A 23,569-nucleotide genomic window follows, 5' to 3' on the forward strand; every position below is an offset into this window, starting at 1 on the left:
CTCATGTTTAAAGATGGGAAGATTTCCCTAGCAATGAAGCCCAGGTATGAACAGGTGGTCTGAGTGGGCAGGAAGCCCCTCTCAGCCTAAGTGAGTTCTGTTGGAAGTGAGGGGTGTCCCTGCCAACCCACTTAGGCTGACTTTCTTGGGCCTCCTAAGAGCTGTCACCATCACAGACTATTCTGAACACCCCAAAGATCTGTTCTTACAACCCAGGCACCAAGTGGAACCTACCTTTTTCAGGGAAAAACTACAGCTCTCCCTCTGTGACCTCAGAGAACACGTAGCTCAGGGCTTCTCTACGCTGGCTAGGCACCAGCATTCTCTGCAGGAGTTAAGACACTCAGCTGCCCAGACCACATCTGCACACTTAAATTAGAATTTCTAGGGTGGACCCAGGGTCCTTGGAGCTTGTCACCATCTCCCAGGTGATTCCAATGAGCAGTTGAGGGTAAAAGTCACCTAGTTCCACCCCAACCCATTACACTTAGTCCTGGAGGGAAAGTGACTCTTTCAAGGTCCTTTGGCTCTGGGACATCAGAGCTCACATTGGTGGAACCTGTCCCACGTGCTCGGCTCTGCTCTAAGCTCTTGACGTGTGTCCTCATTCAGTCCCTGCAGCTACTCTGTGAGGCTGGGGCTGTCACCAGGGGACAAGGACACTGAGCCCCAAGGTGGGGAGGGACTCATCAGAGGTCGCAGAGCCAGAACGGGGCAGAACCGGGGTGGGGGCCCAGGCAGGGGGCTCGACCACTGTGCACTGAGCTCAGGAACACCCTAACCCACCCTATCCAGGGCTTCCTAGACCCTCTCCAGTCATCACAGAGCCTTGCAATGGTGTGATTCCCACCGTTCCACAGATGCATAAACTGAGGAGCAGGGGGAACTGAGACGTGCCCAAGATCACAGAGCCTGAGAGGCCAGCACCATCGCTTCCTGAGGGGCTGTCCTGTCACCAGGCCACTATACTCCTGGAACACCCTGCAAAGGCTGTGTGATTATCTTCTTTCTATAGGTGAGGAAACGGGAGCCCAGCACAGGGAATTGGGTCTCAGCCTGGAAATAACACCTTTAGTTAGGAGTCCCTATTCTGTGCTGGTGATTTAGACAGAGCTCCTCAAATCCTTCCAACTCTCCTGAAAGACATGATGACCACCATCATGCAGATGAGGAAACAGGCTGAGGGAAATGAAGGGTCTGTCTCCTCTCACCCCCTGACTGTGTCCTGGTGTTTCCTGTCAAGTCCAAGCTTTCAGGTCCATCAGCAGAGCAAGTGCCCACCTTCAGGAGCCCCCACACTGACCACCACCCCACCTTTTCCCTCAGATTCTTGAATTCAAGTGACTACAGGGAGGAGTAGCCTCTGAGGGCCCGGCCCTGGGGACCCTGGAACCACAAGGGAAGACGTGGGCTCCCGACGCCTGAGTCTAGAACAGGAACTCTCGCTCACACGGGGCCCCACCACCCTCTAGGGGACACCTCCCCCTCCTCATCCTCAGTCCACAGAACCAGGAGTGGGCGTGCCTGGTGCTGCTGGGGTCGCAGCGGCCCCTCTGGGCTCTGTCCACACCACCCTTCCCGGACCTGCTCCTCAGGGCCCTGGTGAAGGGGCAACATCACACCAATGGGGAGAAAATCTCCTGATGCTTTTAAGTGTGTTTTTTAGGAAAATCATGACATATTGTAGTATTTGTCTGAATTGGTTATAAAGGTAGTCCTGCCTCTCACACAGGACTCTTTTTTTATACTTCATACTGAAGAATAGAACAATACAGGATTTTAAGAGGACAAGGCTGGAATTTTCTCCCCACTTTGACAAGCACGGTGAAGTATGCAGAGAACAGGGTTGTGAGTCAGACTGCTTTGGGTTCAATCTTGGCTCTCCTACTTGCTCACCAGCCATGTCCCCTCCTTGAGCCTCGGTGTCCTCATTTATAAAAGGACAACAGGTGAACCCCTCCCTCAGACACTGGTTATAAGGAGTAAAAGCCATGAGGAAGATTCCGCATCTGACAGGCTGCTCCCCGCCCCTCCCTCTGTTCTCACCCAGGGAATCATCTGGGCAGGCGGCCTGGGGAAGAGGCAGAGCAGCCTCCTGGGAGGCGGCAGATCCGAGTGGTGGGGGGGCCACTTCCTGGCTGTGATTGGTGGGCAAGGAGCCCATCATCTGGGAAATTAAGTAGTATCTGCAAAATCAGGAAAAAGCCACCTTCCTTTTCTATGTCCAGGGGTTGTAGGGAGATTCGATTGTTACCACATCTAAGAGAGAAATTTGGGGCAATTGCTACCCAAATTTAAATCCACATACTGTCTGAACTAGCAATGCCACTTATAGTGGGCGTCTCCCACCAGAGTAGAGTGATGTATAGATAAGGTCATCCACTGTAGTTCTGTTTTAATGGCCTAAGTTTGGGAACAACTTGTTTATTTGTTAACAAAGACCGGTAGATGCTGTCTCCATATGCCAAGTGCCTTGCAGCTGTTGAAATACTGGGCAGCTCCAGGGGATGATTTGGAATGAAGGATTTATGGTTAAAACAAAAGTAAGAAGAGGTTCCCAGTCATCTTGGGTCTCAGGGCCTGCATGTAAGGGGCATTATGAACCTTTGGGAAACCTATGAAAAGGCGCCCTGTTCAATGGTTCAAATTAAGGGGCTTTTATTTTGCTCCCTTCTTGTACCAGGCTCTTCCATGAAACCAGTTTCAATGTTGCTGCAGGAAGGGGACTGGCCTGGAATCGGACTGGGTTCTGGAAGGATCCCCTCACTGACCATGTGACTGTGGTCTGGGTCCCTGTCACCTCTTGGCCTCAGGCCCCCATGTGTACATGAGGGGTTTGGAGGATGGTGTCTTAAGGTCCTTCCTGTGCTGACAGTCCAGGATTCAGGAGTTAGAAAGAGGATCCTGGGCCTCTGGCAGAAAACCCTAAATGAGCACCTTTGCTACCTCAATGGGGCTGCCCCTAAGTCACCCACATGGGGACATTTTCTGAGATGACCCAGCTCTGCTGGAAGCCTTCAGTGAAGGGTTTTCTCAACAGATCCCCAGGAAACACCCAACCTCTGGGCATCTCCTCCAAGCAGGACCATCAGAGTAAACACTAAATGTCTGGCCCCAAAATTTCTTCTCAGTGTGTAGTTTCTGAAGAAGATATAAACACATCTCCCCTCCCTGCGCTGGATGGACTTCTCTCTGGGAGGAAGCAGACATAAGCTTCACAGGAGAGGAGCCCTCGCCTGCTTTGTTCACTGCTGCCTCCACAGCATCCAGGGCAGGGCCTGGCACACAGGAGGTGCTCAGTAAGTGCTGAGCAAATGGAATACTCAGCCACATTGAAGGGAGTACTCTCTGCAGGCAGGTGGTAGGATATGACCTGTGACAGGGAAAGTCACTCAGAGTTTCAGTTCCCTCATCCCTGGAACCAAAGAGCTGGATGGGATGAGCTGGACGAGGAGTAAGTAGCATGACCCCCACAGACCTCAACTTCTCTGACCTGTAGAAGGGAGTGAAATCAGAACATGTCCAGATCATGAGAAAGCACACAGTGCTGCATCTGACTGCCTTTTTTTTTTTTTTTTTTCTTTTTTTTTGCTCACAGAATGAAAAGCATTCCTGTTGACATGTTATTACAGACCAGCGGACAAAGGAGACCCAGGCCATACTCACCGCTCACAGTGAGATGAGTGCCTGGTCCAGACTTAAACTCCACGTCGCCACGTTCTCCTTTCCGGAACTTCACACAGTAGTAGACACCAGTGTCTGCTGGGGTGATGTTACTGATGCGGATGGAAAAGTCCGTGTTGTTTCTCTTTGTGGCATCTGCAACACTTGTTACTCTGGGGAAAGGAGCTTCTTTTTGACTGTAGATTAACTCCCGACCTGGCCCAGTTCCCCTGAACCACTTGATGGGCCCCACGGGGCTCAGGGAGGTCACGGTGCACTGCAGAGTGGCCGTCTCTCCTGCTGCAACTGACACTGACCTCTCAGGCTGAATCACCTGCAGCTCCCCCTCACCTGCCGCTCCTGGAGGAAGACACAAAGCAGTTATTTATTCATCCTCACGTGATCCTGTAGGTTTTCTCAAGTGTTTATCAACGGCAGCTTTCAGTGACTGAGCATAGCATGAGCTGGCCTTGAACTCAGTCCACTGCACATATATCACATGTGACCCTCACAACGAACCTGTAACTTGAGACCCTATTACAAAGGAGGAAACTGAAGCACAGAGAGGCTAAAAATGTGGCAGATAGTAAGTCTGAGTACCTGAGCCATCTATGGAAGTCATGTCTGAACTGGGCTCTGAATTCAAGTCTGAATTTACCAGGAATCAAGAAAGGGGCACAAGTGCTCCTGAGAGAAGGAACTGCCTGGGCAAAGGTTCAGAAGTGGGTGGCAGCAGAGCGTGTGTGAGGGGCTCTATCCTGTTTCAGGTCTGGCTCAGCAAGCAGGCCCTGGACAGAGAGACTATACTCAGCAGTTGGGTCCCAGGTAGGCCATGGTCTAGTGAAGTACTTGGGTACAAGGACCTGGGTGTGAGTCCTGGCTCAGTCCTGCTGAGTGACCCTGGCCATCACTCAGGCAACCACAAAGATCCTACAGGGAGGCCTGCGAGTGTGCTGGATGCTGCCAGGCACTGCGTGGAGTGAGTTACTGCCCTCTGGGCCTTGGTCTCGTCTGTCAGTTACTATGGCCCTGTCTCCATGGATCTCTGGTAGGAACAAACAATATGCCTAGGCCAGAACAGGGTCAAAAAGAAGGGTCTAGTGTCTGGAGCCAACTGAACTGGTTTGAGACCTGGCTCACTTTTTATTCACCCATGACCCGAGCTTATCCATTGCTTCAGTCTCAGTTATGTTATCCACAGGAAGGGTAGAACACCCACAGCCTTCTGTGTGTTCTGGAAGGAGAGTGAGATGACACACAGAAGCCCCTGAGCACCAAGCTGGGCACAGTGACTAAATGGACTTAGCTTCCACTGGCCCTCACTGACGCCCCCGCAGGCCAGGTCCAGGCTGGATGCTGGGACACACAGGGGCTGGATCCAGGTCAGGCCTCAAGGGCTCCTGGGATGGACAGGTGGAAGGAGTCCAGGAGGTCAGTGGGGAGGGGGGCCCGAGCCCCACATTGAAGAGGCCTGGGTACATGATCAGGGATTCCCAGTAGAGGAGGTTGGGGCAAGGGGGACACAGAAGGAAGATGGACAGGCCGGGTAAAGATGCTGTCGGAGGTGCTGTGGCTGCTCAGAGTGAGGTGCAGCTGGGGCCCTGATTCTAAACAAGGTGGGGGTGGGGAGAAAGGGCAGATCATGAAGACCCTGGAGAAACACACACATACACACAGACATTGGCGGAGGGAGAAGCAGAGACGGAGTGAGAGACAGATACGCGGGGAGAAAAAAGAGAGAAAAGACAGAGACACGTAGTGATGTCAAACTGGCAGACGTGCAGATGGGCCAAAGGGCCTCTGCCTGTTGCCCCACTGACCTGACGTGACCCTGTGCTGTCCTGACCTAGGCCACCTTGCTTTGTACATCAGACAGGGTTGTAGCTGATGCCCCAAGCAGGCCCTCACCTCTGGTTGAGCAGGAACAGTGACCTTGTGAATCTGTCTGGCCACAGACTCCTGTATGCCTTCACTGCAGGCAAGCCTGGACCACAGGACAGGCTTCTCATCCCTCTGCCCACGGTCCCAGCTCTGACTTCCATGCCAGGGATTGCCCAGTTCTCATGGCTGGTGATCAGAGATGCAGAGTGGCAGCCTGAGGGCAGCCCAACCCTCACGGTGCAGGGAAGAAACCAGAATCCACAGAGGGCAGGGGCTTGGGGTGAAGCGGGTGGCCAGGTGTGTGGGAGACACAGGGAGGAGGCCCATGGAGACAGGCACGCACCCTGAGACGTTCCAGGCCTCATTAGCAGCCACCAGTAGCATCCATCTAGGAACGTGCCCAATGGGTCCACATCCACACCAGAGACAACACTAGAAACGCAGCTTGGAGTATGCACAGGTGCTGGGGCCAGCAGGCCTGGGTGAGAGTGCAGTCCCCACCCAGCCAGCTCAGCGCCTGCCCTTGTGGGACTCCATCACCCACTCCTGACACCCACCCCCCGGGACAGTCTTGAGGAAATGGTTGGATATAAGTGCCTGCAGCACACGTGCTGATTAAACTTTAGTTTCTGTTCCCATCATTATCAAAGGTACATTATACTTGACTTTCTGTGGATTGACATTTCTCCCCAAGCAGCAAACAGGATCCACAAGGAAGTGTTTCTGACCCCCTGCCTAGGACACTGGCTGGCACACGCTGGGCCCTTGATAAACACACACTGAATGAATATAAAAATGAAGGAAGGAGGGATTTCACTTGCTCCTGGGCAAATCCTGTCTCTGAGCCTCTTTCCTCATCTGTTTAAGGGGCTGCAAGAGGCAGGTCTGGAAGACACCGAGCCTGGAGCCTGGGACTGGGCCTGGACCATAGACGCATGTAATCAGTGGTGGTTATTATTACCCTCATCAATACCACTGCACGGGGCTGTGAGTCAGCAGCTGGCGAGGGACCACGAGCAGGACATGGGGTGCGGAGCCAGGAGCACGGCTGGGGCAGGGTTATTCTTGTGCTGCACCCGGAGGCCTGCAGTCACACCCAGGGAGGCGACAACAAAATCTGGCATTGTGGAGGGCTGTCCCCCCCACATTTTTTTTTAGCTCTTCTCAAGCTCTCTCCACCAACTGCAGCCAGATTTAGGAGGTTTAATTAATTAGCCAGTGTTTATAAAGCGTTTGAAGAATTTTAAAAGTGCGACGTAAGTGCCAAATATTATTTTAATCTCTGTGTGTTTTTTCCCAGCAGAGTCTTTCCCTCATTTGCTTGCTTTTCTTTTTCTCTGCAGGTTCTGTTCTGGGAACTGGGCTTCTTATAAACCACTCCCGCGGTTCTGGGCCCGGGGTCATCACGCTGGCATCACTGACAAACCCATTTCCCACTCTCTCCTGCCCTCCTGGCAATGGTTCAGCAGCCTGCACCGTCTCGGGGAGAGGAGGGCGGCTGGGCAGGCATCCTCCCACGGTGCTAGTAGGACTGGAAGGTGGGCCATCCTTTCAGGAAAACAGTGTGGCGGGAGGTGCCCAGGCGTGGCGGCTGTTCCCCAGCCTTTGCTGGGTGCTCCACAAGGACGCTACCCCAGATACGGAGTGGGGTCCCCATGGAACGATCTTGAGAAAGTTGGGAAAAAACTCAAGTGCTCAGTGACAAGGATGGTTAAGAGAACTGTGGCCTGTTCTCTAGATGGAATTACAAGCAGCCATCACAAAACAGTAACTGTGAAACTGGTAATCTGGACATTTTTGCAAGGCATAATTTTAAATGATATTGTGGTTAGCAAATAAAACCTGTCCATTGCAAAGCATTTAGAGAAAGCAAAAGTATAAAAACAAAATAATAATCTCATAGAATACCATCAAAGATAACTGCATTTTGACATTGGTAAAAAATGAGTGAATAAAAACAATGTAAAATCATACTCATATTACTAAGGATATTTGCAAATATTTTGCATCATTCATTCAGGTGTTCTTATAAAAAATAAAAAATTGCAAATATTGTAATTTCCAAGAAAAGGAGACTGTTGATCCCAAGATGATGAACTTATGATGACCACACCTACATATAAGGATTATAATTATGGACACAGAAATAGATGACAAGATCACAGTCAGTTACTAAGTGACGTTTTTCATGTGATCTTAAACTTCTAATTTTGAAAAAAATGTATATCTGATTTAAAGACTAACATGACTAACTGTGAGTAGCAGACTTCCAAGGGATTCTGCTTTTATGTTTTCTGTTTGCATTACTTGTACAATAGGGAAGCAGGAAAACTGCTTTCAGTATCATCATGACTTTGTAAAATAAACTAAAACTATATGTAAACAAACAACTGCAAGGTACCACACAAGGCTATAAAATGCAACTCTCTTTGTATCGTGAATCTAATGGGCTTTTTCTTTTTTATTCCTTCTATTTGGGGTATTTTCAAATTTTTTAAACTGGATAGCTATTAAAGAATATTTACATGTCAATGTATGGCAAAACCAATACAATATTGTAAAGTTTTTACAATATAATACAATATTGTAAAGTATAATACTGTACTCCAATTCCAATTAAAGTAAGTTAATTTATATTAAAAAATTAAAAAAAGAATATTTACAGTATCCCACCTGTAATAAGAAAAACCTATACATGTAATATGTATGTTACATGGGTATGAATATTTGTTATTTGAATGAACCTTCCTAAGAATTGTCTATTTTGTTCGGTGCTTTCTCCCTAGCTCCCAATATAGGGCCTGGCATAGGGTAGATGCTCAATAAATATCTGCAGACTCACTGATCAAAGCATCTTGGGAAAAGGCCTAGAGTGCTAACCATCATGACACTGAGGTGAGTTATAAACTGGGAAACGGGACGAGTGGTGAGTGGGCACCAGGATGAGCATGTTTTCTATTTCATAGTAAATAATACATTGAAGTCTTCCTCTCTTTTTTTTTTTTTTTGCAGTGAACAAACTTGTTGCTTTTGGAAAAATACTAAGTAATGAATAAAACATGTACGTTATCTATTGGAGGAAGTCATCACAGTGGGTGGAACTTCCCCGTGTATTTGTTGTGAGAGGAACTGCGTGTCCACGGGGACACCGAGCAGGCAGCTCACAGGACAGGGGCGGATAGTGATGAATGATGAGAATCTGCTGTGCTCCGGGCCCTCAGCTCAGGGCTGTGCAGCAGCTGTCCTGGCCTCATGGAGCTCACACACAAGCGGATAAGATAGACTTTAAAGAAATAACTCCAAAGCTTACATTTGGAAAGAGCCCCAACCCTTTAGACAAGAGACTCCTGCTGGCATCTTTGACCGTATCTCCTGTCCCCTCCCCATAACCTGCTCCAACCCCCCTGGTCTTCCACGAGTAGACCAAGGAAGGTGTAAGAGACGAAGTAAGATCGGGACTGAGAACTGACCACTGAACTTGGAAAAATATCTTTGATTTTTTTTTTTAAACAACATTCATGTGTAGTTTTTGAGATTAAGAAAAAGTTAAAAACAATTTAAGAAGAAGTGAAGAAATAAGCATGGATGCTTTTCTAACAGAAAAAAACAAATCAACTTAGAACTGAAACTTGCTGGGAGGGAAACAGGGCCACTGTGATCTCTGGGTGTGATTCCTCCTGCCTCCTCAGGACGCAGAGGCAAAGCTGAAACACATTTCCCAAGAGCCGGCCTTTCCTGGTGGGCGTCACTGCCCCTCGCATGGGAGCCCGGGCCTGGACAGTGGGTCACCAGAGCAGGGGCTTTAGGGACAGGCTGGGGCCACACCTCAGATTTCCACAAACCCAAAGAGCCTGGGGCCTGGGAGGCTATGGCAGAGCTCTGGCAGCACCTGGGGCTCAGTATCCCAAGAAAACATCCACCCTGGCCCCACCTGGTTTAGCATCCCCCTTCCTGGCTTTGATTGTTACTGGCCATCCTTGGGGGTGGGAGTGCTGGTTTACCACCCCCTCAACACAGCAGCACCTCATGAGGCACTGCCTTAGGCATCTTCTGGGTTGCAGGTTGATGTCTGTGTATGAGTGTGTAGTGAGGAGGGTGGATGGGAGTTCGCACACAGGAGAGAAAGAGAAATGTGCACATGCATGCATGGGTGTGCCAAGCACAAGTATTCACACATGTGTGCATGGGTGGGTGCAGGGGTGCAGACACACATAAGCTTGTGTACAAGATGCTCACCTGTGCAGGAACATGCTCTGGTGCAGCTCAGGAGTGTGTCAGAAGGGGACCAGGGACCAGGGCCAGGCAGGGGTGTGAACTGTGCACAGGAGAGTATCTGAATGTGGGTGTGAACCTGTTGGTGTGTGTCTATGCCCAAGGTGTGAACAGTTAGATGTCTGGGAGGGGGTGTGAGCACGTGGGTACATACAAATGTGGGTGCATGCAGGGGAGGAGAGAAGTGGGGTGTGTGCATGAGTGTGTGTATGTGTGCAGGGAGGGCACGTATGCAATGGGAATGGTGTACATGAGTGTGAATGTGAGGGTGTGTGTGCTGACGTAAGTGCTGGGGAGAAGGGGCCGCGGTGTGTGGGGACCACTGTCATGTACACTGTGTGTGTGAGTGCCCAGCTGTGAACGTGCCTGGCACACACGGGCTAGTGAAAGAGGAAGGAGGGCGGGGGAGATGCCCCCTCAAGTCTGGCTCCTGGTGGGCAAGGCCCTGTCTGGCCCCTGGCACAGGGTCCTGCCCTTGACGGGAGGCTCAAACCTTTACTGAGCACCTACTTACCAGGCAGTAGCCGCAGGGCACAGTGGTGAGGAGGCCAGCCTGGAATTGCCCTGCTGGGGCTCATGACCCTGGGGGGGCAGGCGGCTCCCAGGATGCATTCAGGAGGGGTTGCACGGGTGATGACTGTGTAGACTCTGCAGTTCCCAAGGGGGAGCCTGGGGCTCTGATCCAGGAGTCCCAGCTGCAGCTAGGCGCTGACTTTCCTCTGGAGTCAGGCTGATTCACTTACACCCTTTCAAGCCTCACTCTACATCCTGGTCGTGTCCTGGATGCCATAGGACACAGAGCCAAGTCAGATGGGTTCTCACTCTTGTGGGGCAGAATCTTGAACACAGGCAATAATCATGTGCAGGGTGATCAGTAAGAAGAGGCTTGGGGACAGGGTGTTGGAAGAGATCTGAGAAGACTTCCTGGAGGTGGTGGTCCCTAAGCTGGGTCTTGAAAGCTGACAAAGGCTAGGGAGAAGGAAAGGCATTCAAGAAGGAAGAACCATGTGAGCATGGGTGTAGAGGAGAGAAAAGGGCTTGGCACAATTAAGGGACCAGGGCAGAGTCCTTGGGACATATTCAATAGCTGTGAGCACGCTGGGGAAGGGTTAGCCCAGGACTGAGCTACCTAGCACCCTAAAGGAGGGCTTCAGTTGCCATCTAAAGAGCAGGCCATCACTGGGAGCAGCCTACTGGTACCTGTTGGGTGGAGATGCTCCAGATGCTGCTGTGGAAACTAGCACCTGCCTTGGGACAAGCACAAATGAGGATACACATGGCCTTGTGAATAATACGGGAGGGGGCCCACTGGGATCAGGGTACTCTCTCCTCCATCGCCACTCCAGGCGACTCAGAGAACTGGACACTGTCCATATGCAGGTAAAGGGCAGACCCTGGTATCCCCCTCCATGTAGCAGGTAAACTCTTAAGGTTCCAAGACAGTCTGAAGCTTGGGCGCTGGGGCCAGAAGATGCATATATCAGCCCTAGCGGGGTAACTTAGCAGAGTCACTTTTCTCAAAGCTTCCACTTTCTCACCTGTAAACGAGGGGGTGCCACTGTCTCTCTCCTCAAGGCCAGACGTTCATGGTTGGAAGAGCTGGCCTGAGATCTGTACGTTTCCCCAACTCCCATCTTTCTCCTGACCCACAGCCAGCTATTAGCAGAGCAGCTGGCTCACTTTCCAAGATCTGGCCAGAATCTGACCTCTTCTTACCACCTCTATTGTGCCACTATCCTTCACCTAGATCCTTATCTCAGCTTCCAAACCAGCCTCCCTGCTCCACCTCACCTCTCTGTGACGTACACTCCCTGCAGCCAGAGGAGCCCATAAAACCAAAGGTAACATGATCATTCCTTTGTGCAAAACCCTGCTGCAGCCTTCATTGTTCTCACAGTGAGACCCAGGATCCTTCCTGGAGCCTTGCTGGCAACTGTGCTGGATTCTCAACTCACCTCAGGGCCTTTGCACTTGTCACTATCTCTGCCTGGCACTCTCATCCTCTAGATATCTGCATGCTGGATTCCTCACCTTCTTCAGGCCTGAGAAGCTTCCTTGGCACTGTGTATAAAGCACCACCCCCTCGATGTCCCTTCCTCTGCTTTATTTTTCTACAATACATATCACCCAACACCCTCCATAGTACAAGCATTTGTCAATTTCATCAGCATCCAAACCCCCATCTAGACTTATCAATCCTTTGAGGGGGACTCAGTTTTGTTCCCTGCAGTGTCCTCCATGTTTATACCAGTGACTGGCATTTGCTAAATGTATGTTCTAGTTTAGATTCTAATTCTGCCATGCATGAGACCCCAGAAAGTGTCTTGACCCCCTTGGAACTCTGGTTTCTCATCTATAGAATGAGGATGATGCTGCTGATAATAATAACAATAACACCAGGGCTATTCTAGGATGAAACAGGCTAACGTGTGTGAAGAGCTCAGTGCTGTGCCTGGCACAGAGGAAGTGCTCAGTGCGGGGCGTTACCACGGCAGTGGATATTTAAGGATGAAGAGGAAGACAGACGATTGCAGCCGTAAGCCTAAGAAGCTAAAGATTCTCTCTGAGGCAGAATCAGCTCTGCCTCAATGTCTACACAAGATCACTTGGAGCAGAACCCGTGCACAGGCTGTGTGCACTGTTGGCAGGAGGCCGGGAGGGCCAGAGGCCCTGGTGAGTGTTTGCTGGGTTTAGACGGGACCCGGATGTAATGAAGAAATGCTCACGGCACAGCCCTGTTTTCAAAGCAGCAGGGAAAGAACTACCACTCGATGTGTGCTGTAAGCACCCTCTGCACTCTCCAGGGCTGGTGGGGCCAGGCGAGGCTGGGAGAGCAGGCAGGGGCAGTAACACCCACCATGCACTTTCTTGACAGCCTAAGGACCTTTCCCCTACTTTCGCATTTTGCAGAAGGAGAAACTGAGGCCCAGGAGTGAAGCCGGGAGAGGCTGAGAACCCTCGTGTGTCCTTTCAACCCCAAACCTCCAGGCCCAGCTGTTCCTCTAGGACAAGCCCTGGTGCTTCCCGGCCACGTTCTCATGGGTACAACACACTGGTAAGGCCACATAACAGGAAGCCCTCATTTATTTAACTGTCACGACCTAGTGATGCAACTGTTGTTGTCACCAGCCCCTTCCTCCAGGTGAGGAAGCTAAGACCCGACGAGGCAGGAAGGGGCAGAAGCAGAACTCAAACACAAATGTCAGACACATGCAATCTCTTCCCTCTGTGACCGGGTCCCCTCCAGGTCAGGCTTCTGGATTCTCAGGCTGCCAAGGACACACACACATTTTCCCAGTTGAGACAAAGTCTCCCTTAAAGCGACACGCATTTATTAAATGACATTTGCCAAGGTTTCAGCACATTCTGCGGCCGACAGCAGACAGTCTCCGGACAAGATTTTTCCCCAAGTTGACACTATTCGCTGATGCCTTTTATAGTGCTTTTCGCAGTTCACAAAAGCACTTTCCACAGCTCTTCATTCCCTTAACCCTCAAAGGTCTCTGTGCAAGAGGAAAGACTGGTAGCATTTCCATTTTACAGATGAGGAAACTGAGGCTCAGAGCAGGGAAAGACACCTCCTTCAGAGCACACAGCCAAGAAGCAGCACATTCACCTGGATTCACTCAGGAACGTGTTCCAAAGCGGATGCCTCTTCACTGCCTCCCCTGCTAGACAGAGGGTCTGGGGTACCATCATGATGGAGGGTGAGAGAGGCATCCCAGCTGGAGCATCTGAGCTGGAAGTGACCAGCAGGAGAGCAGCCAAGCTGAGCCTCTGCTTCACAGAAGAGGAAACTGAGGCTCAGAGGGACAGCATGGTGGGTTCCAAGTCCGGGTTGGTAAGTGAAAGAGCAGCCAGAGCCCCAACCAGAAAATGATGACTGCACGATGATAACAGTAATAGTAACGACGGCTAACAGATATTGAGCATGGGTATTACCAGGAGCATGACAGGCCTCACCACCCTCCACAGAGACCCAGCAACACAGGCTGTCCTACCCCACTTCACAGAGGGGAAGACTGAGGCTCGGGGAGGTACAGCCACTTGGTCACGCCACAAGGCTGCAGAGCAGTCTGACTCCACTCACATCCTTACCCACTGCATCAGATGGGCTGGTGTGATCAAAGACCCTCAGGGGAGGCTGGCACTGAGTCAGGCCCTTCAGGCCGAATCCCGGCCAAGAGAGTATAGCATGAACTGCATCGTGTTTCATGGTTTATCTGCTTGTTCACCATGGAGCTTACACTGGGGCAAGCTGTTCAGTACAGCGAGAATTTAGGTACCAATTCTAGGGTTTCTGGCCCCTTACCTCCATCCTAGATGGCACTGATACTTTGTGCTTCCAGATTATCTTGAAGTGAAGTGAAAGATGCTCAGTCATGTCTGACTCTTTGTGACCCCATGAACTATACAGTCCATGGAACTCCCTAGGCCAGAATACTGGAGTGGGTAGCCTTTCCCTTCTCCAAGGGATCTTCCTGACCTAGGAATCGAACCGGGGTCTTCTGCATTGCACGTGGATTCTTACAACTGAGCTATTTCACACGACGGGCAGGGATTTGTAGTCGTGGTCCCCTTACAGAAGCAGAACTGTGTAATGGTTAGGGCTCAGGTCTGTTTTCTGACCAGGATTACTGCCTGTGTGACCTCAAGGTTCTGAGCTCCCTTTTACAAATTGAGGATCTTTCTTCACTCAAACAATATATATTAATCTGCCTACTTTTAGCAGGCCCAGTATAAGGTCCCAGAGGCCCAGCAGTGAATAAGACATGGTCCCTACTCTCAGATAGCTTATATTCTAGTGGGAGAGACAGGGGTGAAATAATGAAGCAAATATAAAAATGGCTAGGAGTGAAAAATACACTTAGCACCACGAAAGAGAATAACAAGCAGAACCAGTTTTAGAATGGGGCAGTTGGGAAAGGCATCTCTGAGGAGGTGAGATGGCAGCTGAAGGAAGCAAAGGCCAGGGAAGGTGCTCTGGTAGGTGAGAAGAGCAAGTGCAAAGGCCCCGAGGTAGGAAAGCAGCCAGCGCATGTGAGGTCCAGAAAGAAGACTGCTGCGGCCGAAGCCCTCGGAGGAAGATGAGTGTGGTCCTAACTGGGGCTGGAGAGATGGACGTTTTCCAGAAAATGCCATGGCTCAGGGATCATAGTAGGGAGTTCGATTTTATTCAGGGAATCACTGAAAAGTTCAGAGAAAGACCAAGAGGATTTGCTTCACTCCAGGTGCTATGGGTAGAGACTGAAGGGGGTGAGAAGGGAAACAAGATAGCAGTGATGGGGATGCTGCAGCGTTTAGGGGCCTGAGTTCAAACCTAGCTCTGTACTTAGGAGCTGTGTGACCTTAGGCAAGTCACGTCACCTCTTTGAATATCTGTTTCTTCATCTGCCCAAATAATAATAGTTCCCATCTCACAGAGCAGTGGTGAGAATGAAATGAGATGAGGTATAGAGTGATCATCCTATCACATGACCTCACATGTTCAATGTCAAGTGCTTGGTGAATTAGATCCTACTTGGTCTGGCCCTGACCTCTCCTAACTCCCACACTGCCTATCTCCCTTAAGTCCAGCCTCACTGGCTATTCTTGGAACACAGCTAACCCATCCCAGCCTCACGACCTTTGCACGTGCTACTCCTTCGTGTGGCCTGCTGAACCTGATATTCCCTTGGCTGCTCCCTCGGTTTTACCCAGGCCTCTGCTCCTTGGAGAGCACCACCACCCCATCCCCACCAACCTTCTATTCTCTTGACCTGCTTTAGCTCTCTTCATGGCACTTGTCTCCACCTGACATACCGTTTACTTGGGTCTGTTTTTCCTTTCTCACTGGAATGTCAGCTCCATCAGAGCAGGTGTTTTTGTCTGTCTGCTATTGTATTCCTAGCACCTAGAGCCACCCCTGGCACATAGACGCTCAAAAATATTTGTTGAATGGATATTTACAATTAAAATGACCATAATAAGGACAGAAAAGTGATTAAGAGTAAACCGAGGCTTGGATTTAGCTTTTTAACTCTCACTGGCCACGTGACCTTTGGAGGAGCCCAACTTAGCTTTGGGGATCCTCAGTTTCCTTATCTGTAAAAGGAGGATGAGGACTTCATACATGTTGGCTTATTATAAGGATTAGACAATGGCACACGTTCAAGTATCGATGGATGAAATGATGCCTCATGTCTAGCAGTCTTTACCCATCCTCCGTCCTCCCGCTTTTCCCAGAAAAACGCGGGGCAGGTGAAACATGACTGGCAGATGAGTGTCGAAGCTGAGGTTCCTCACACCATTCCTCATCTCACAAATGTCTGAAATTTTCTAAAATAAAAAGATAAGGAAGAGGCAGCAGAGAGCCCCAGCTCAGCTAGTGCCCGAGCACACCGTACGTGACTTGCTTCTGGTCTGGGCTGCCACTTCTGAAGGACGCCGCAGGCTGGCATCGTCACCCACATGCTCCGGCCCTCCTGCCGGCAGGCTAGCCTCTCACTCCTGGCTCCTGATCTCCCCCTGGGCCACACACCTGATCTCCCCCAGCTCCTGGCTTAACCTGCAGCCATCTCACACTCTGTGTCCCCAATCGGATGTGCCAGGAAATCTTCCAGACACAAAGAACCAATTCTGTATAACCGCCAACTTCCACCTCAGCTGTTTTGCATCTCCCTGGACTTAGGGCCTGGCAGGGAAAATCCACCTTGTGGAGGGCGCCATCAAAAGACCTGTCCCAGGAACACCCAAGTTAACAGGAAAGCAGTTTCAGCTGTGAAAATAGATGTTTCCTTCTTCGGTATGGGATGGAAACACATCTTGGGAACAGCTGCTGTCTCTGCCTCCCAGAGGGATGGACTGACTGACAAAAATATGCAAGGAGCGCCAAGAGGGCAGGAGAGCAGCAACCCTGTGTCCCAGTCGCTCTGCCGGGCAGGGTGGAGGGACGCCGAGCGAGTGAGTATCATAGGTGCTGTGGTCATCTTGACTCTTAACACTTACTGTGTGGCCTCGAGCAAGTGGCTCTGCCTCTCTGAACCTAGTTTCCTCACTGGTCAGATGGATTTGATGACAACCATGCACATCACCCAGGGTAACTGTACGTACCACTGGGACCTTACGCGCCAAGTGCTGAGCCCAGTAAAGGGCGGGAATGATGGTTCCCATTATTATCACTTTGGTATTTTCCATGGAACGTGGCATCCTGTCAGATGTCTAGCTTTAGTGATGGAAACGTCCAACCCAGCTTGGTTTTAAAGAGCCTTGGCCTGAATGACAGGGGGGCTTGGTGTGCCACGCAAGCCTTGCCAGGGATCTGCTGGGTGAGTCCAGCCAGCCCTGGCCTCTCTCAGGGCTGCAGTTTTCTTGGTTGCACAAAGAGGTGCTGACTGAAGGCAGCTCTCACAGGCCTCCTCCGGCTTTTCAGGTCTGGGAATCCACAATTCCAGCCCTGTGGATCGAGACAGAGACACCTAGAGGCAGTCTGTGCCCACGGCGGGTGCTGAGTCCCAGGAACTATTCAGTCACACCAGCCAGTCTCTGCTCAACTTGTCTTCCCTGACTGCAGAAAAGCCACAGGAAAAAACGTGATGCTCGTGTTCACTTGCGACAGCTCTTGTTTTGTGAGCGCCTCTGCTCTGTGCGCAAGGACTTTTGCAGGGTGCTTTACCAACATCAGTCCCGCTCCCATAGATGAGGAAACCCAAACAGAACGAAACGATGACGACTGAATGTAACGTGTGGTAAGCTGGTACTAAGTACGTACTGCATGCCAGGCACAGCTTCAAGCATGAAACGAGGGCTAACTTAGTCCCTGCAATACAGTTGTTGATGTCATCTCCACTTTACAGATGAGGAAACTGAACCACTGGGCTCAATAAATTGTCCAAGTAGGTTAGGCTGTGCCTGTGCGTGGAGAGGCTACAGTGCAGAACCACTATGCCCACCAGAGTTAAACATGCACTAATATGTAATAAAAAAAAAAAAAAAGGAAAAGTAATAAGTAGCCTCCGATAAATCCTGGGGTGAGGGTTCAGAGGAGGAAGACATCCATGGAACAACAGGCAGCACAAAGGCAAGGCTGAGTAGGTTCGGACATGTAATGATAGGGACATATAGGAAACGGCATCTCGGGTGGCAGGAACGGCATAAGCAAAGGCATAGAGATGAGAAAGTTCAGCTGAGGCTGTGGATTTGTACAAAGGCATTAAACAAACTTTGGTAAAGTACGCCTGCAATGCGGAAGTCCTGGGTTTGATCCCTCAGTTGAGAAGATCCCCTGGAGAAGGGAATGGCAACCCACTCCAGTATTCTTGCCTGGAGAATACCATGGACAGAGAGGAGCCTGGTGAGCTATTATCCACAGGGTCACAAAGAGTCGAACACGACTAAGCAACTCACACAGACACACATTTACCAAACTGGGTTAGGCCCTGTGTTAATGGCCATTAAACAAACCCAATGCCTCTTATTCGTATGTCTGGGGAACCCTGGAGTGAAAAGGGTCCAGCTGGGGCTTCTACAAGTGGAGGCCATCTCAGGGCCTCTCAGGTGCTGATACACTTGAGCTGCCAGGAAATCTCTGGCTGCAGGGCGGAAGTCTGGCCATCTAGCAGCATCTCAACAGGTCAGCTCTTTGGAAAACATGTGGCTTAGAAATAGGGCCTGTCAGGGAGGGAGCCCAGACCCTGTTGTAGGTTTTGCTTTATTTTTTTTAAAGAAAACTTGGACCCACTCAACAGTTTTGAGCAGGAGAGTGACATGATCAGAATTGTGTTGACAGACCAGAAATCTGAACGCATTAAAAAGAGGCGGGGGTGGGGGGGGGCACCTTCCATCAGTTCAGGACTACAAATAAGAAAATAATCTGTCGCACGGAGCCATTGGAAGCAGTGAGCGAATGCGTGTGGGATTCATACAACAGTTTTAGACTGCCTTCCTCTCACACACCCCCTCTCCATCTGTCGCAAAGGGCACCAGGAAGATGCAGGGAGGAAGATTCCAGCTCTAGGGGCTCCAGAGCTCAGCAGCCCAGATCGGGGGCTCTGACAGGAGCCACACTGCTCCATGAGCTGTCATTTAGGAGGGCCAAGGGGCTGCCAGTGTTCCCATCCTCAGGGCACTTTCAGAGAAACAACTGTGGCTCAGTTAAAAACTTCTGCCCCAGAAGGAACCCTTTCACAAACCTCTATCTGAGCTGGATAGGGGGACCCTCTCACACCATTGGAAAGTACCCTTGATTAAGTCATCAAACGTCTCCCCTCTAAGGCTACCCAGCCATAAGGTCAAGATTCAAAATCCAAGCTGCCTACCACTTACCCCTTGGGCAAGTTACTTCCCTAGTCTGGACTCTATTTTTCTCATCTGCAAAATGGGGATAATAGCCAACTCACGCTTTGCTTTGCTTTGCTGACTGATAAGATAGCAGATCACTTGGCAGATAAGGCACTACTTAGGATTCAGCCAGGAATACAGGCAACATTCAAGGAATGCTGGTTCTCCTCCCTTCTCTCAACACGAGGATCTCATTAGGACTTCATACATGCTAAATGATGGCAAGTAAAGGAATGAATCACACCATGAGTTTCCACGGGGTTGGGAAAGGAGTAATTAATGGCAAGAAAGTACCCGGAGAACACCAAGACCTTAAAGGACCTTCCACAAACTCTTTGGGGCCAAGGCACCCCGCCCGTTTTTTCTTCTTGTGAAAGAGGAAGTGAGTTGAACTTCACCACTTAGGAAAGTACAGAGGAATCACCAGCATGCTACCCTCTTCCGAAGGGTGAGAGGTTCACCAGAGCGCTCAGCTGTCCCCCAAAGCCCAACACCCACTTTGGCCTGGCCTTCTCCAAATCAGAGCAAGGAGCGAATGGGAGTTTTTCTAAAGTCTGTCCAGCAGGGGTCCCAGAGGTCCTCAGACCCGGAGGGGCCAAGTGAGGAGCCTGCAGCCTTGGTGTCAGGCACTGCTGCTGCCACTGCAGAGTCCAGCTTCTCAGGTGCCCCCAGTCCAGGCCCCTTGCCCTTCGTGCCACCTCAGAATCTCCCTTGGTGAAGTTGTTTGAGGAAACACTGGCTCCAAGAACACAAGTTGGTGACTTCACTGGCCTCTTTTCAGAACTTCTCTTTGGCAACATTTGTGCTGAAGGCAGTCTTTAGAAACTTCTTCCCTGTCTCCCCTATCCAAGATAATTCACATGAGCAGCCCCCTCCAAACAGTGATCATGTGAAACCATAGCAGTCATGTGACACCTCCTAGGCCGACAGTTCTGCCGGAGACACTAGCAGTCATTCAATCCAAAGATGCCTTCCCAAGCCTGACATTTGAGTTCCTCACTCAAACAAATCCATTTTCTTAGAAAATTGGACAACTGCCTCCTTCTACCTTCCTGCTCTTCTGCCCTGCCTCTCTTCTGCTTTGTCATAAAATCCATGCCTGGAGACCCGAGGGAAGGGTCTGAAGCCCCATTCTTCAGCCAAACCAGATGAATTCCATGCCAGGGCCAAGGGTGACCAGGACTCCTTAGAACCGAGTGAAGGATGCTGAGAAGCTTGAGCTCTGGGAGTGACACCCCTTCCCCACCACCCTCAACCAAGAAATGTATTCTTCCCTCCTAAGATTTATTTATTTCAAAGTTAATCTTGGCCTCTCTGCTGCTCCCACTTTTTCAGGCTATTGATGCTGAATGGATTGGAACGGAAGTTTTACAGCCTAATCTTTACCATTTTATAGATTGTTTTTATAGCAAAAGTGGGAGAATTTCCTCACGAGAAGGGTGTTGGTGCTCCCAAGGCAGCCTTGGGAAAGGCAGCTGCCCACTTGTTAATCAGCATCACCCTGAATTTCCCAGGGATGGAACCACAGGGTCCTGGTTAGAGAAGGGTCTCAAACAGACATTTAGAAATTAACTTGGGCCCAGTTCCCTGCTTCAGGGAACTTGTGAGAGAATCTCGTGCATCCCAGGCCAGGAAGGAGGGCAGGGCAGGGCCTCAGACTTTCACTGGGTGTAAATGGTCAGCTCAGGCGGGAAGGAGTAGATCGGAGACACCACTGGCTCATCAGAGAGACATGAAATCTATTAGGGCTTCCTCGTGCCCAGCAAGGGCCCAACTGTAATTGAAATACTGGGGGTGGGGGTGGGGATGTGTGGGGGTGCCTGCGTGGGTTCTGGGGGCTCAGTGGAAACAGTGGGGCAGAAAGAAGCTGCTGTCCACCCCCACCTCTCCCTCCACCCACTCTTTGCTAGTTCTCCCTTTCTCACCGCTATCAGATGGTTACCAGTCTCTAGGCAAATGCAGAAGGAGGGGGGAGGTGGGTACTGAGCTCATCTTTACCTCCCTCCCTCAAGAGAGGGAGGTGCAGAGACCCCCTCTGCTGACAACACGGCTTCAAGCAGCCAGAAACAAAATCCCATTCTCCCCCCAACAACTCCTTTAACACAGTTTCTCTGCCCTCCACACCCTCCCAGGAGACTCAGGGTGCTGCAAAACCCCTTTAAGAAGCAGGGCTCCTGAATGGTGACCTCACCCTTTGGCGAACACACGGTAGCCTTCAGAGCCCGCCTGCTGGAGACAGCCAGGTGTTTGATGTAGGCCAACAAAAAGACATGCTCAGAGCCACAGGTAACAGCCCCACTGAGCACCTGAGCAGCAGCGAGCTGCCTGGAAACCTGGGGAAGGTGGGAGGAAGGAGGGGGGCCACAGAGCAGCCAGGAGCACGACCATCCACCCAGAGGCTTTGGCAACCACAGGGATAATCCGCTGTGTTTCCACATCGGCATCTGCAGATCGCAGCCGCTCACCCCAGAGTTACCCTGGCCTCCCTTTCTCTTTCCCCCATACTAACACTGTTTTACTCTGCGCACCAGAGGGAGAGCTCACTCTTCCCCAATTGTCATAGCCTGTTTCTGTTCCATCCTGGCCAGTACAGGAAGGATCTCTGCCCCTATCCCCTTCTCTCAGACCCTGAAGTCAAACATATGGAAAACATAAGACCTGGGAGAGAGATTCCAGAGGAGCCAGGGCGCCTTGCTCTGAAAGCCACTGACAGCCTGCCTCCCCCATCAGATTGGGCAGGGACCAGTGAGCCAGCTCTTCTGGGTCTGTTCTGATGGCCGGCATAGTGGCGCACAGTCAGAGTCCAGAGAGACTGGGTTCCATCCTTGGCTGTGTGACCTTGGGCAAGTCGCTGTCCCTCTCTGGGCCTCAGTTTCCTCATCTGTAACCCTGGTTACAGGCACCTGTCCCCCTACTACTGCTAGACATTAGCCGAGTGGCTCCGAGTGGCCGGCTGAGAGGCCTGGGCCGGCAATTTGGGGACGGCAGCGGTGGGCGGTGCGGGTGCTTACCTGTCCAGGCGCTGGACGCGGCGAGCAGCAGGCAGAGCAGCGGCCTGAGGCGGCCGGGGGCCGGGCGGGCTGGCTCCATGGGCCGCGGCTGCGGAGCGAGGAGGGAGAGCGGCCGTGAGTGCGCGCTCGGGCGGGCGCGGGCTGGAGCGGGGAAATGACTAAGGCTCCCCCCTTTCCCCCCACCTCTCCTCCCGGCCGGGCTTCCCCCCTCCCTGGAACGGGCGCCTGGAGCGGCTTAGGAGGCGCCGTGAGCGCCGCGGTTTTCGGAGGAACACCCCTCCCCCGAGCCCCGCCACCCCGGAGAGATCAAGAGACGGAGAAGGGGAGAGACCCCAAGCGCGCGAGAAACGAAGCCAGGGACAGCCCGAGAGAGCCGGCAGGAGAGGGAAACAGACCCAAGGGAGCCAGGCAGAGAGCCAGAGACACAGAGAGGCGAGAGCTGAGGAGAAAGAGAGAGCGCGCGCGGAGTGAGCGAGGCGGCGCGCAGATCGAGACAGAGCGGGAGAGGGAGGACCGCGAGGGCAGGGCGAGGGGCAGCGGGCCCGGCCGCCCCCGCCGCTGCCCACCTGCCCCACCCGGGCTCCTCGCGGCGCCGCGGCTCGCTTCCTCCGGCCCGCAGTCTGGGCAGGGTCCCCCGCCCTCCTTCCCTTCCCCTCCTCCCGCCGGCCCCGCTGGAGGCTGCGGGGCTCGGGCCCCGCGGGCACCTCCGCCGAGCGCCCGCCAGCTGAGCGCCCCGGGGAGGGAGGGAGCGAGAGAGGGCGGTGCGCAAGGCCCGGGCACCCCTTCATCCCCGCCCGGGCCCGGGCTGTGGCCCCGGCCGCCGGCGCCTCGCTCGGCTCGGGACTGGACGAGCTCGGGCTCCGACAATGTGCCAGTTCAGACGCCCGCGCGGTGGCCCCGGCCCCGAACCGCCTCCCCCTCGCCCCCTCCCTCAGCCAGCCGGGCTCGGACCTGCGCCGCCCGGCGGACGAGAGCTGCGAGACAGTGGAAGCGTCGCCGGGGCTGCCCCGAGGCCGGGCCCCTCGCTCCACTTTGCGCAAACTTGTTTTTCTAAGGTCAGAGCCGCAGGCCGGCTACATCGTCCTCTTAAGGTGGACTGGGGAAGTTGCGGCCGGCCTCCCCTCACCTCCGGACTCTGGCCGCTGCCAGTCCCAGCTTCCCGCCCCGGGAGGCTGGAGGCGGCTCCGGAGCGCGGGGAGTGGAGGAGGGGGAAGTCTGCCTTTCGCCCCTCCTCTGCGGCCCTGTCCCCGGGCCCCAGAGCCAAAGCCCCTCTCGGGGTGGGTGAGGGCCAGAAGGGCCCCTATCCTTTCAGATCTGGGCCGAGGTGAAGGAAAAAGCAGGAAGTAAGTGAAGGTAGGGGGAAGGGGGCAGGAAGGAGAGAGTGATGGTACAAAAATAGCGTGTGTGTAGGAAGGACTTCAGTA

At 52.2% G+C, this 23,569-nt stretch overlaps 1 protein-coding gene and 1 long non-coding RNA gene across 2 annotated transcripts in view; one reads left to right on the forward strand and one right to left on the reverse strand.

The window, feature by feature from the left end:
* Positions 1-23,193, reverse strand: part of SIRPA (signal regulatory protein alpha) — a gene marked incomplete at its 3' end in the record, with an annotated part of 41,695 nt that extends 18,502 nt beyond the window's left edge. The window contains 3 exon segments of the mRNA NM_175788.1: positions 3,667-4,023; positions 22,146-22,233; positions 23,097-23,193. Coding sequence (NP_786982.1) covers positions 3,667-4,023; positions 22,146-22,224 — 436 coding nt within the window. The 5' untranslated portion in view covers positions 22,225-22,233; positions 23,097-23,193.
* On the forward strand, positions 5,077-7,934 carry LOC132346923 (uncharacterized). Its single transcript, XR_009496932.1, has 2 exons — positions 5,077-6,800; positions 6,888-7,934. It is a non-coding gene; the product is annotated as an uncharacterized lncRNA (long non-coding RNA).
* Positions 23,194-23,569: the final 376 nt, after the last annotated feature.

This window comes from Bos taurus, chromosome 13 (assembly GCF_002263795.3).
Source record: "Bos taurus isolate L1 Dominette 01449 registration number 42190680 breed Hereford chromosome 13, ARS-UCD2.0, whole genome shotgun sequence".
NCBI lineage: Eukaryota > Metazoa > Chordata > Mammalia > Artiodactyla > Bovidae > Bos > Bos taurus.